At 37.2% G+C, this 15,118-nt stretch overlaps 1 protein-coding gene across 1 annotated transcript in view; it reads left to right on the forward strand.

The window, feature by feature from the left end:
- Nucleotides 1–15,118, forward strand: part of CCDC171 (coiled-coil domain containing 171) — a 310,063-nt gene that overhangs the window by 150,339 nt on the left and 144,606 nt on the right. The window contains exons 19-20 of the mRNA XM_047064791.1: nucleotides 13,776–14,002; nucleotides 14,710–14,892. Coding sequence (XP_046920747.1) covers nucleotides 13,776–14,002; nucleotides 14,710–14,892 — 410 coding nt within the window. The remainder of the gene's footprint in view (nucleotides 1–13,775; nucleotides 14,003–14,709; nucleotides 14,893–15,118) is intronic.

A 15,118-nucleotide genomic window follows, 5' to 3' on the forward strand; every position in this document is an offset into this window, starting at 1 on the left:
TTCACTGCTCAGAAAGTGCTAAGGGTGGCTGCTTCTGCTACCTTCTTAACTTTGAGGATGTATTTACAGGCAGTGGGCAGAGACCCCAGTTTCTAGTTTGCCTCTGTAAATACTGGACAGGTGGCAACCTTCTTGCTTTCATTAAAGTGTTTGCCCACTTGAGATAAATTACCTCTTCCAGGTATCCAAATGGTGTGCCTGCAAGAGATCATTTACCTCAAACAGGGGAGAACGTTACTTCCACTGAAGAGCTGGGATATCAATCATTATGTGAATGGACTGAAGAACTCTTTAGATAGCTAACATTTCGTATGTCTGGTCTAGCCTGAATTTCTTTAGAAACAAGTGCGCTGATTTGCATGGAATAATCTCTGAATAAATAGTAGATGAATATGAATAGTAAGTTCATACATTCTGTTACATATTTCCTCCATAGTTGAATCATAATTATCCAGAAGATAGACGACCCCAGTATACATGCCCCTGCTATGACTACTCAGAAGTTTCTTTCATTGTTACTTTGAGTTAACTTTGTAGAGGTCATAACAACTCTTTCAGGCAAAACTTAGAAATCTGGGTTGTATTTGGCATAACACTGAGGTTTCACTTGTAGGAAGTTCAAAGCAAAATAAAGATATTTCTGTTAATAAGTAGTTATTTTATATATATTTTAAAACTAGGGTTTTATAGGGGCGCCTGGGTGGCGCAGTCGGTTAAGTGTCCGACTTCAGCCAGATCACGATCTCGCGGTCCGTGAGTTCGAGCCCCGCGTCAGGCTCTGGGCTGATGGCTCGGAGCCTGGAGCCTGTTTCCGATGCTGTGTCTCCCTCTCTCTCTGCCCCTTCCCCGTTCATGCTCTGTTTCTCTCTGTCCCAAAAAAAAATAAATAAAAAACGTTGAAAAAAATTTAAAAAATAAATAAATAAAACTAGGGTTTTATTGATTCCTAAAAAATAATAAAAAGAGCATTCTTACTTCAAGTGTGGTCTGTGGACCAACAGCATCAGCATTAACGAGGAATATGTTAGAAATGCCTAATCTCAGAACAACAACAAAAAAAGAAATGCATTATCTCAGACTCTACTCCAGAACTATTCAATCAGAATCTACGTTTTAATAAGGTCCTCAGATGACTTACATGCACAGTAAAGTTTGAGAAGAAGCAACTTAGAGGGCTTTGTTATTTATACAACTTCAACTTATATCTGAAATTGGAACAAGTACGTGTAGAGACTTTTGTATGTATCATTTTTGATACTTCAGTTACAAGTGTCTGTTTTGGGGATCCACATTTGATTTATTGAATTTTCTTCTAATTTTTTGATTTTCTTTATTATTCATGTTCCCATATTTTTTCAAACATTTTATTATCAAAAATTTCAGGTGCACAGGAAAGATGAAATGATTTTACAGTGGACACATACTTTGTTTTTCAAATTAAAATTTACTTGCCTATCATAATTTTTAAGAACAATTTTTGAATGGGTAATTTCTCATTGAGAATGCCGATGACTATGTAAAATTCCAGTGTCACAACTTTCATAGCATGTATTTGTTAATAATGTTAAAATAGTATACAAAATCAAAATTATTTTAAGAAATATAGGTGAGCCTTCAGCATATTTTTCAATTTACAGGTACTTTGCAGGAAACTTCTAAGAGCCTGAAGCCTTTTCTTAGAAGGGTAGGTTGCGAATCCAGATGCTATCCAACAAAGCAGCATAATTAGTTTTTCAGATATTTGTAAAAGAATGGAGGAAAAAATTTCCTCTCAAATCTATAGTAAAATACTAGATATGCATTTAGAAATGTTATTTTACCACCACCTTGTTCTAGAAGAAAATTATGGCCATTTAAAGGTACCTGTAAAATATGACTGTATGATAATCATTAAAACTTGAGTAAGAGAAAGTGGAAGCAAATTTGAACCAGGAATGGTGCTGAAAAAGCCAATTATGATGGCCTGCATAGTTGTGTTCAAATTCAGGTCTCAGGATTCAATTGTCAATGATGTCATTAAAGAAAAACCAGAAATTTAGAAGAAATAAAAATGTCCTTGGACTAAGAATAGATAGGAATTTGTCCTGTAGCTCTTAACCAAAAGGGACATTGTGATAGAGTGACTAACATTCTCAATAATATCAGACATAGAATTCTCTGTCTCTTCTTTTTAAGTCAGACATATTGGGATATGATTTATGTATAATAAAGTTTAATCATTTAGCTGTAAAATTGAATAGATTAAAAAAATGTATATGCTAGAATGTATACTAGAAAATATATAGAACATTTTCTTTTTTTTTTTTTTTTTTCCAACGTTTATTTATTTTTGGGACAGAGAGAGACAGAGCATGAACGGGGGAGGGGCAGAGAGAGAGGGAGACACAGAATCGGAAACAGGCTCCAGGCTCCGAGCCATCAGCCCAGAGCCTGACGCGGGGCTCGAACTCACGGACCGCGAGATCGTGACCTGGCTGAAGTCGGACGCTTAACCGACTGCGCCACCCAGGCGCCCCTAGAACATTTTCTTTACCTTTTTTGAAGTCACCCCTACATACTCCTAGCTCAAGGTAGCCACTAGTCTTTTTGCTGTCACTGTAATTTTGTCTTTTCAAGCATTTCATAAAAATGGAGTCATACAATGCAAAGGTGTCCAGCTAAATTGCACCGGCAGAGGGAACAGTCCCCACATTGTTCTTACTTCAGACCCCACCTACAAGTTTAAGAGTTCCTGGGGCCACTTTCACTTCACGCCAGCTGATTATGAGTTAAGGAGCTCCTACGAATTCTCTCAGGTTCCATAATTTGCTAGAAACTCCTAGAACTCAAGAAAGTGCTGTATTTAGGATTACCTTTTTATTATAGCCAACTGAAACAATTTAGACCCAAAGGAAGGGATGCATAGGGTAAAGTCTAGGATTCCAGGCATCAAGCTTCCATTGTCCTTGGGACAAGGTAGCCTCCTGCTATCGATTTATGACGGTACATATGGAGTATTACCAACCTGGGAAGCTCACTGGAACTTCAATGTCCAGAATTCTATTGAGGCTTCAGTATATGAACATGATTATTTGGATTGTTGGCTGTGTTGCTGAACTCAGTCTCCAGCTCCCTTCCCCTCTGTGGAGGTTGAGCTGATGTTACCTTGGCTCAAAGCCCCAACCTCTAATCACATTGTTGGTGTTTCTGACGTGGCCAGTCCTTACCTTTAGTCATGTTGTTAGCATAAAGTATGAGATGCCCACCATGAGTCAGCCCATTAATATGAGCTATGAAGTGTGGTCCTGTGGGCCCACCACGAATAACAAAGACACTCTACTCACAGCAGAAATTCTGAGGTTTTGGAGGCTACCTCCCTGTCTTGCTTAAACGCTGTATATCTAGCTTTCTGTGGGTATCCTAAAAACACCTCACACTCAGCATGTTCCAAAATTTAATCATCTTCTTTGTCCCTAAACCCCCTTCTAAATTTTCTGTCTTTGTAATTGGTATGGACATCCACCAAGTAGTCGTTAAAATAGAAACTGGGAGCCGGGGAGCCTGGGTGGCTCAGTCAGTTAAGTGTCTGTTTGTGCTTAGGTCATGATCTCACAGTTTTGTGAGTTTGAGCTCCATGTCAGGCTCTGCACTGATGGTGTGGAGCCTGCTCGGGGTTCTCTCTCTCTCCCTCTATCTCTGCCCCTCCTCTGCTCATACTGTCTCTGTCTCTCTCAAAATAAATAAACTGAAAAAAAAAAAAAAGAAACCTGGGAGTCTCCCTAACTTACTCTTATTCTTACTCTTATGCTCTATATTTTACATATTTTATTAGTCCGCTTTTTATTCTAGCCTCATCACTATTGCTTTAGCTCCATATTTTTTGCAGGTGTTCCCCCCTTTTTTAAAAAAAATTTTTTAAATGTTTTTATTAATTTATTTTTGAGACAGAGAAAGACAGAGCATGAGCAGGGGAGGGACAGAGAAAGAGGGAGACACAGAATCTGAAGCAGGCTCCAGGCTCTGAGCTGACAGCACAGAGCCTGACGCAGGGCTCAAACTCACGGAGTGTGAGATCATGACCTGAGCTGAAGTAGCTCAACCGACTGAGCCATCCAGGTGCCCCACAGGTGTTCCCCTTTTAACCTACTAATGGGTGTCCATTCTTAGATACACTGCCATTCTATCTATCTATCTATCTATCTATCTATCTATCTATCTGTCATCTATCTCATATTTAGCAAAGAAATAATTTGGAGGAGGGTTGTAGAAGTAACAAGGAAGTAGCAAGTAGCACGAGTGTATTGTAAACATTTATAAAGCCTTGAAGAGTATGAGGAAATAAATATAAATTTCTTGTAATCTCTAAGAATATGATCAATATTGATGTGTACATCTTTCAAGTTGTTTTGTATGTATTTCAATGTGACTGGATCATTTTGTAGTCATTTTTCATTGTTACTTTTTTCTTATTTTTAATGGCTGTCATACTAATGTCATCTCATTTGCTGCTTATTGTAAGGGTTAAATGAGTTAATGCATGTAAACAGTGCTTGATCTATTGCATATCTTTGGCCTCAGTATCAGCAACAGCATTATTCCTCATTTCTTATTGTATGAATTAACTCTTTGGCAAGGTATACAAGACCCTTCTTGAACTGATTCTCATCTATTTGTATAGCTTCACCTCCCAGTACTCTCATTAATAAACCTGCAATTTAGCTGAACTGAATTGCTTGTTGTTCCCCAGATGTGAGATGCTCTCTGTCTCCAAATATATGGAAAAAACTATTTTTGCTGCTAAACCTTAGGAGGAGCTTACTACATGGATTATCATATTGGAAATATTGAATAACATCACAGTTTCTATCTCTAAAAGCTACTTTGTAGAAGATGCAGAAGTTTTTTTCTTGTCAGTGTTACTTATATCATCTTCAGTGAAAACTGAGGGCATAGTGTTATATTACAGTTCCCTATGCAGCTTTCTTATTATTTACTTTGACACAGAGGCAGACGCTAAAGGATATAGATTTATAATTGGGTGACATATTCCTTAGATAAGAGGTCTTTTAACCTTGGGCTCACAGAACCCTTCTCAAAAGGGTCCATGGTCAGAATTTGGGAGCAGGGATAGGGGTGCGTCAGTGGATTTGGATGGAAAAAATTGCATCTTGTTTCACTAACCACTAACCGAACTTTGACATTTCCTTCAATTATGAGTGGTGATGACAGACTATGCTAATATTAGCTGTACAGTGACTTTGTTACTGATAGAAATCACTGATGTTTTCCCATTGTAATACAGTTGTTGCAGCTATCTCCAGATACAGCCTGTGCTCATCTTTGCTAACCAGTAATCATGAGACCTGTCACATACGTGACATGTAATTGTGGTCTTCTGTGTACACATGGATGCTGGTGCAAGTTTTCTGGATAAGTGTCAGAACAGCTTTGCACCTAATAGTTGCTCATCTATTCAAGTGAGCTTCTATGTTCTTCATGTTTATATTTTTTCTAGTATTCCCCAAATACAAAATTCTCTGTTATTTCTTTGAAAGAGCAATCTGCAAACACCTGGAAACACTTCAGAACTCTTTCAAAGGAGTTCCTGACACTACTGATGAATTTTCTGAAAAAGAAATAATGAAATTGATTCCATATACAAGCGTATCAAAAACAATAATATGTTTGGGAATAAATTTAACCGAGGAACAAATTGGTGCAGCCACTCTGGAAAACAGTGTGGAGGTTCCTCAAAAAATTAAAAATAGACCTACCCTATGACCCAGCAATAGCACTGCTAGGAATTTACCCAAGGGATACAGGAGTACTGATGCATAGGGGCACTTGTACCCCAATGTTCATAGCAGCACTCTCAACAATAGCCAAATTATGAAAAGAGCCTAAATGTCCATCAACTGATGAATGGATAAAAAAAATTGTGGTTTATATACACAATGGAGTACTACGTGGCAATGAGAAAGAATGAAATAGGGCCCTTTGTAGCAACATGGATGGAACTGGAGAGTGTGATGCTAAGTGAAATAAGCCATACAGAGAAAGACAGATACCATATGGTTTCACTCTTATGTGGATCCTGAGAAACTTAACAGGAACCCATGGGGGAGGGGAAGAAAAAAAAAAAGAGGTTAGAGTGGAAGAGAGCCAAAGCATAAGAGACTCTTAAAAACTGAGAACAAACTGAGGGTTGATGGGGGGTGGGAGGGATGGGAGGGTGGGTGATGGGTATTGAGGAGGGCATGTTTTGGGATGAGCACTGGGTGTTGTATGGAAACCAATTTGACAATAAACTTCATATATTGAAAAAAAATACAAAAAAAAAAAATTTAACCGAGGAAGGGAAGGTCTCTAATCTGAGAACTAGAAGTTATTGATGAAAGAAATCAAAGAAGACTCACATAAATGGAAAGGTATCCTGTGCTCATGGGTTAGAAGAATTAATATTGGTGAAATATCCATACTACCAAAAACCATCTACAGATTCAATGTAATCCCTATCAAGATTCCAGTGGCTTTTTTTTTTTTAGTAGAAGTAGAAAAAGCCAAAATGTATAGCCACAAAAGACTCCAAAAAGGCAAAGAAATCTTAAGAAGAACAAAGCAGGAGGCGTCATGACTTCCTGATTTCAAGTTATACTATAAAGCTATAGTAATCAAAATGTATGGTACTGACATAAAACTGGACAAATAGACCAATAGAACAGAATCTAGAGCCAAAAGCATAAACTGAAAACCCAAGCACATACGGTCAACTGATATCTGACAAGGGAGCCAAGAATACTCAACAGAGGGAAGATAGTGTCTTCAATAATGGTGCTGGGATAATTGGATATTCACATGTAAAAGAATGAAACTGGACCACACACACAAATATTAACTTGAAATGGATTAACAACTTAAATATAAGACCTGAAACTATGAAACTTCTAGAAGAAAACAAGGCTCCTTGACATAGGTCTTGATCCAGATTCTCTGGATCTGACACTAAAGCACAAGCAACAAAATAAAAAATTAACAAGTGGGACTACATTCAACTAAAAAGCTTCTGTACAGCAAAAGAAACTATCAACAAAGTGAAAAGACAAACTACAGAGTGGGAAAATATTTGCAAACCGTATGTCTTATAAGGGGTTAATATATAAAATATATAAAGAATGGATATAATTCAATCCAAAAAACCCCAATAACCCAATTAAAGAAATGGGCAAAGGACCCAAATAGATATTTTCCCAAAGAAGATATACCAAAGGCCAACAGGTACATGAAAAGATGCTCAACATCAATAGTCATGCAGGGAAATGCAAGTCAAAACCACAATGAGATGTCATTTTATGCCTGTTAAAATGACTATCATCAAAAAGACAAGAGATAACAGGGGCGCCTGGCTGGCTAAGTCAGAAGAGCATGTGACTCTTGATCTCAGGGTTGTGAGTTCAAGCCCCATGTTGGGTGTACAGATTTACTTAAATATATATATGGAGAGAGAGAGAGAGAGAGAGAGACAAGAGATAACAAATGCTGGTGTGGAGGTGGAGAAAACTGAATTCTTGTGCACTGTTGGTGTGATTGTAAATTGATATAGCCGCTATGAAAAACAATATAGTGGATCTTCAAAAAACTAAAAATAGAGCAAACATATGATCCAGCAGTTTTGCTTCTTCTTTTTTTTTAAGGATTATTTATTTATTTTGAGAGAGAGAAAGAGTGAGCAGAGGAGGGGCAGAGAGAGAATCCCAAGCAGGAACCATGCTGCCAACACGGGGCCTGACAATGGGGCTTGAACCCACGAACCATGAGCTCATGACCTAAGCCGAAACCAAGAGTTGGACGCTCAACCGACTGAGCCACATAGATGCCCCCAGTAATTTCACTTCTGGGAATATATCCAAAGGAAATGAAAACACTAACTTGACAAGATATCTGCTCCCCACCTGCCAGTTCATAGTGTTATTTACAACAGCCAATATATATAAACAGCTAAGTGTCCATTGACAGATGAGTGGATAAAGAAATTATGGTATATATACAATATTGTTTAGCCATAAAAAATGAGGAAATCTTACCATTTTCAGCAATGTGGATGGACCTTGAAAGTGTTATGCTAAAGGAAATAGGTCAGAAAAAAAAAAACGAAATAGGTCAGAGAAAGGCAAATACTGTGCAATCTGTCTTATGTCTGAATACCCCCTCACCAAAACCAAAAACCAAATTCAAAGACAAAGAAATAAGACTTGTGGTTACCAGAGCTGGAAGGTAGGATGAGGGGGAATCAGAGGAAGTGGTTAAAGGTACAAATTTACATTTATAAGATAAATAAGTCCTGGGGATGTGTATAGCATGGTGATTACAGTTAACATTACTGTGTGGGGTATAGGAAAGGTGTTAAGAGAGTAAATCCCAGGAGTTCCCATTCTTACAAGGAGAACATTTTTGTTTTTTCTTCTTTCTTTCCTTTTTATTGTATCTATACAAGATGATGGATGTTAGCTGAACCTATTGTGGTAATTGTTTCACAGTATATGTAAATCAGACCATCATGTTCTACACCTTAAACTTATACAGTGATGTATGTTAATCATTTCTCAATAAAACTGGGGGAAAAACTCCTAAAACAAAGTACTTAAGTTCCTTCTATCTTCATAGCTTCAGTTTCTTTTTCATTCATTTAATAAGTATTTATTGAGCATCTATTATATGCCAGTCACTTTTTATTTATTTATTTATTTTTACTGTTTATTTATTTTTGAGAGAGAGAGAGCACGAGCAGAGGAGGGGCAGAGAGAGAGGGGGGGACGCAGAATCTGAAACAGGCTCCAGGCTCTGAGCTGTCAGCACAGAGCCCAATGAGAGGCTGGAACTCACCAACTGTGAGATCATGACCTGAGCCAAAGTCGGATGCTTAACCAACTGAGCTACCCAGGTGCCCCGTATGCCGGCCACTTCTTTAAAAAATGAGGCATAGGGGCGCCTGGGTGGCGCAGTCGGTTAAGCGTCCGACTTCAGCCAGGTCACGATCTCGCGGTCCGTGAGTTCGAGCCCCGCGTCGGGCTCTGGGCTGATGGCTCGGAGCCTGGAGCCTGTTTCCGATTCTATGTCTCCCTCTCTCTCTGCCCCTCCCCCGTTCATGCTCTGTCTCTCTCTGTCCCAAAAATAAATAAACGTTGAAAAAAAAAATTAAAAAAAAAAATAAAAAAAAATGAGGCATAATTGACATACAATACTATATTAATTTCAGGTGTATAACAATGATTCAACATTAATATTTATTGCTAAATAATCACTATAGCAGGTCTAGTTAACATTTTTTTTTTAAAAATTAAAGTTTATTCATGTGTTTTGAGAGAGACAAGGAATATGAGCAGGGAAGGGGCAGAGAGAAGAGGGAGAGAGAGGATCTGAGCACTCTCTGCACTGTCAGTGTGGAGCCTGACGTGGGGCTCTATCTCACCACCATGAGATCATGACCTGAGCTGAAAGCAAGAGTCAGATGGCTGACCGACTGAGCCACTCAGGTACCCCTAGATAATATTGGTTAACCATACCTAGTCACAAATTCTTTTTTTTTTTTTTTTCCTGTGAGAAGAACTATGAGAGGATATACTCTCAGCAACTTTCAAATACGTAGCATCAGATTTGAGCTATGGATTCACAATCCTTTTTCTTTAAGATCTAAATTGTATTGAATATATTGAGTAAGCCAAAGATGAACTCCCTGACTTTCGGATAGAAAACTTGTCACACTATGTCTAGAAATACTGGAATTTAAATAAAATTTTGAAAAAAAAAGAAAGCTTTGGAGACTTCTGGTGCTTTTTTTTTTTCTTTCCTAGTTTTAATTTAAATTCTAGTTAGTTAACATACAGTGTAATACTAGTTTCAGGTGTAGAATTTAGTGATTCAACAGTTCCATACAACAGCCGGTGCTCATCACAAGTGCCCCCCTGAATACCCATCACTCATCATCCATCTAGCCCATTCCCCTGCCCAACTCCCCTTCAGTAATCATCAGTTTGTTCTTTTTTTTTAAGTTTATTTATTTATTTATTTTTTTGAGAGAGAGAGACAGAGAAAGACAGCAAGAGCAGGGGAAGGGCAGAGAGAGAGAGAGAGAGAGAGAGAGAGAGAGAGAATCCCAAGCAGGCTCTGCACTTTTAGTGTGGAGCCTGATGTAGGGCTCGAACTCTGAGATCAAGACCTGAACCAAAATCAAGAGCTGGATGCTCTCTACCTAGTAAGCCACCCAGGCACCCCCATTGGTTTGTTCTTTATAGTTAAGAGTCTGTTTCTTGGTTTGCTTCTCTCTCTCTCTCTCTCTCTCTCTCTCTCTCTCTCTCTCTTTTTTCTTCTCCCTAGAGAATTCTGGCAGTTTTTGTTGTTGTTCTTGTTTGTTTTTGTTTTGTTTTGTTTTGTTTTGAGAGTAGCCTACCTATATATATGTATATTTTAAAAAATGTTTTAATGTTTATTTTAGAGAGAGAGACACACACACAGGTGGGGAAGGGCAGAGAGAGAGACAGAATCTGAAGCAGGCTCCAAGCTCTGAGCTGTCATCCCAGAGCCCCATGTGGGGCTTGAACCCACAAACTATGAGATCATGACCTGAGCCAAAGTTGTGCGCTTAACTGACTGAGCCACCCATGTGCCCCAAGCCTACCTATATTTGTAAAGTGAACTGTGGGTGCTTTAATTACCTTTGCAGCAGTATATATTTGTGAGTTGGGATTTTCATTGTTTTTAAGTACAAAACAATTTTGATGTTCAATATGGCGTATATGGTGCCTTCTCGAGATCACCTTGTAGTTCAATGTTCTTAGTTTGGCTAAGCAAAAAACTTTCACTGGGCTATATCTTCTAAAAAAATTAAATTTAGTCTGTATTTTAAATGTACTGTCTTGCATTGAATACATTAATAATCAGACTTAAAAGAGGTTGATAACTGGGGCACCTGGGTGGCTCAGCCAGTTAAGTTAAGCTCTTGGCTTTGGCTCAGGTTATGATCTCACGTTTTGTGAGTTTGAGCCCCACTTCGAGCTCTGTGCTGGCAGTGAGGAGTCTGCTTGGAATTCTCTCTCTCACCCTCTGTCTCTGCCCCTCCCTTGCTCATGTGCTCAGTCTCTCTCTCTCTCTCTCTCTCGCTCGCTCTCAAAATAAATAAATAAATAAACTTAAAAAAAGGCACAATTCTTTATGAATTTGTTTTAATTTTTTTTAACGTTTATTCATTTTTGAGACACAGGGAGACAGGGTGTGAGTGGGGGAGGGGCAGAGAGAGGGACACCCAGAATCCGAAGCAGGCTCCAGGCTCTGAGCTGTCAGCACAGAGCCCGACGCGGGGCCTGAACCCACGGGATCATGACCTGAGAGGCAGTCAGATGCTCAACCGACTGAGCCACCCAGGCGCCCCATTTATGAATTTGTTTTAAAGATTTTAAGTGTAGATATTGCCTTTGCTATTGTAAAAAGTCCAATAGAGTCTTCTTCTTTCTCAAAAGACACATGCTATAAAAGAGAGGGGAAGTGATTAATAAATGTATTTTACATAAACAAGAATTTGTTCAATGTAACAAACATTTAAATAGTTTAGACAAGTTTAGACATGAGAAATTTTAGTGACCTTATTTTTGTCTCTTATTTCTGTATCATTATACGAATAACTACAACTATGTCACTAGAGGATTTTTTTGTTTCTTCATTTATTTAGTGTTGAAATAATTGTACTGTATACTGTATAATGTGAAGGATGTTATAAAAACACACTTCTTACTCATCAAAGTATAAATTATTTAGTGAGTGTTCTTTCTGTAATTCCTTGAGAGAAGTGAGGAACTAGAGTGTATGCCTCTTTCCCACTTCTTAAAAATTCAGAAGAATGCCCTGGAGAATTATATTGTCACTTAATTTTACCTCTCAGAGTGGTTAGTATCTACACAAACACAATTCTATGATATAGTAAAAAACCGCTATTCATTAAAATTTAATTGTAGTTAGTTTTTGCTTTTAAAGGCTCTTTGTGAAAATTTTATTACTTTGATATACATGAAAATTTCCCAAAATGATGAACTTTTATTTTGTTTCTTTAAAAAGAATAACTTTTGGCATATCATTAAAGTTAATATTAATTAATTTTTCTTGGTATTATTGAATGCATTCTTGCATTCTGCATTGTCGCAACTGCTATGAAAGTAAAAAAATATAATTAATCCAACAAACATACAAAATATCCATATATTCTAGACTGGCACAGTGCAAATACAGAGTTTACTGAGATAACAAAAGACAGACTGAAGTACCTGCAAAGCCAGTTGAGAAACAGGGAATACATATATTAGGCACTGGAATGATGTTTTATATTGAATGTTATAGGTAAAATAAATTTTATTCACTCAACAGCGATCTATTAAATAATAGTTTAGCAATTCTTTTAAATATGTGTGCTGTATTATATGTTAATTGTTATATGAAGCTACTGAATTCTTTTTTATTCATGACTTATTTAAACGATTGATAACAAAGGAACTGTGTAGTTTAATGATACTTCATATGCCTCTGTCAGTGGGATTCTCAGGATGTATATGAGAGGTATACAGAATTAAACTTATATCACCTTATGTTCTTAGAAGTCCGTGCATCGATAACTGATAAAAATAAATTCTACAAGGAGGATATTATACTTTTATCCAATTTACAATTTTTATTTTATGTGTAACTTCTAGGCAACCTGGTTTCCAAAATCTGAGTGCTGTATAATTTAAAAGTTTATCTTTCCTTTTGTCTACTGAGGAATAAAGGAATAAAACAAGCCTCACATTTTTGAACACAGGGCCTCTGTGATATTGTTCTTTCTGACTTAGAAAACCACTGATTGATTACCTTCTCAGCCAATGTTGCTATTCATTGTTGAACCATATGTACTCTTAGAATTATAAAGCATTTTTTTCTATTGGATAAAACTGGCCAGATATACTTTTTGTGTATATTTAAATTAATTCCAACAGCAGAGACTCTGGAAATGTAGAAAGTCATACTACTGAATTTAAATAATCTCTCCATGCTTGTCATTTTACATGGATAGTATCATAAAACAAGTAACGACAGATTAAGACCTGCCCAGCAGAGGGAAAACTAAATTACATGACTTTTATTAAGGCATAAATAAACCTATTAACCATTATCTGGAATACCAATTAGTAGACAGTGCACTGACAATTTTATTTATCAACATTAAACACAATTATTAATTACAGACCTGATGAATCTAGCAGTAAGCAGGCCATGTTGGATATGCTGGGACCTTAAGTCCATTATGTGAGAGGGATGATTACCGAAATCCTGTGGGGAAATAAGTAATTGTCGTTGTAAAATTTTAATTGCCTTGGAATAAGGCAAATTATATTTTCTTGTCCGAGCATATAAATAGTTTGACATTAAGGTAACAAGCGTCAGTAGTTGTAAATAGAAAATGAATTTATGTTAGGTTTTAAAACAAAGAAAAGAGTGATGATGAATTTTTAGTGTCATAGTGGTTTAGTGTAAATGATATAATGTAAATGAATGCAGATTTTCTTTAGCTGTATTGTTTAATAGGTAATCTATTTTCTGCATTCCTTTTTTCATAGTGAAAATTAATGTGGGCGGGGACTTTTTGAATGAATTACTACAGGTGAATGGGGATTGTATAATTGAGAAAATATTTTAATTGTGTGGTGATTGGCAGAGTTGTAAAATGAGCAAGAGACAGTTCACATTTTCATCGTGTCTTTTTTTTTTTTTCCCCAAAGATCCAAATTCCAGAATTTGTGGACATTTACTCGTAGGTGCAGCCAAGAATTCTTTTGCAAAACTCATGGATAAAATTAGTCTGGCAATGGAGAGCATACCTTTGCATAGTAGCAAGAGTATTACATATGTAGAAAAAGATTCTCTGGTTCAGAGGCTGGCTCGTGGACTTCATAAAGTAAATACACTGGCCCTGAAGTATGGTCTACATGGTCATGTGCCCATTTTGGTATGTATGCAATTTCATTACATAGTGACTTTAGTACTTGTAAATTTAGTTCTGAATCACACTTATTTGTAGTTTAAATTCGTTGTGCATGAATGTATCTAGATTTCCTTTGGATTTCATGTAATCTTTTTTTTTTTAATGTTTATTTGAGAGAGAGAGAGAGAGCATGCATGAGCAGCAGGAAGGGCAGAGAGAGAGGAGAGAGAGAATCTGTGCTGTCAGCACAGAGCCTAACATGGGGCTTGATCCCACAAACCATGAGATCATGACCTGAGCCGAGATCAAGAGTCAGATGCTTAGCTGACTGAGCCACCAAGGTGCCTCAGACTTCATGTAGTCTTTTAATGTAATACTAATAGCACTTAAATGTCAAAGTGTCTTAAATATCAAAATACAAAAGTTCTGGCATGAGTTGTGGATTTACTGTTTTCTGTAAGTGGACTGCAACAGAATTCTATGAGACATAAACAGATGTCAGTTCCATTTTCTAGCCCTCTAGATTATTTATTTTCTTTCATTGTTCATTTCATATAAACCAAATTATTGGTCACATAAAAAATAAAGCTTTCACCTCTAAGTTTCCGTTACAGCTAGTATTGTTTTCTGTATAATCTAAGATACATTTAAGTTGGTAAAAGGGCCATTGCCCCTGATTTATTAGTCAACCTGTAGTTACTGCTTGTAAAATTGCTCTTGATTAACAACAGAAAAGCACAGCATCATTACAGAAGCAGATATTTGGATTTACACAAAGACTGCACGCGGCAGAAGTGGAGCGCCGTTCCCTGCGTTTGGAGGTCACAGAATTCAAACGAAACGTGAATGAAATGAAAAAGGAGCTCGACAAAGCCCAGGGTCTCCAAATGCAATTAAATGAATTTAAGCAGTCGGTAAGTATGTGTGATTTAAAATACTGTGGCTCTAGCGTGCTCTTCGCTGATTCGTATGCACACACATATGATCTGTAGATCTACAGATTTCTTTTAGCTTTTTGTTGTTTGTTTTCTCAGATAATTCAGAAGACTTCCCTTCTAAAATTTCCAACAGTACTGCATTCTATACAGTCAAAGTTGCTGGGAGACTAGATCTTAAATATTCTCACCACAAAAAGAAGGG

This window comes from Lynx rufus, unplaced genomic scaffold (assembly GCF_022079265.1).
Source record: "Lynx rufus isolate CCGP_SWC_20201006 ecotype Redwood Valley unplaced genomic scaffold, mLynRuf1.p SCAF_10, whole genome shotgun sequence".
NCBI lineage: Eukaryota > Metazoa > Chordata > Mammalia > Carnivora > Felidae > Lynx > Lynx rufus.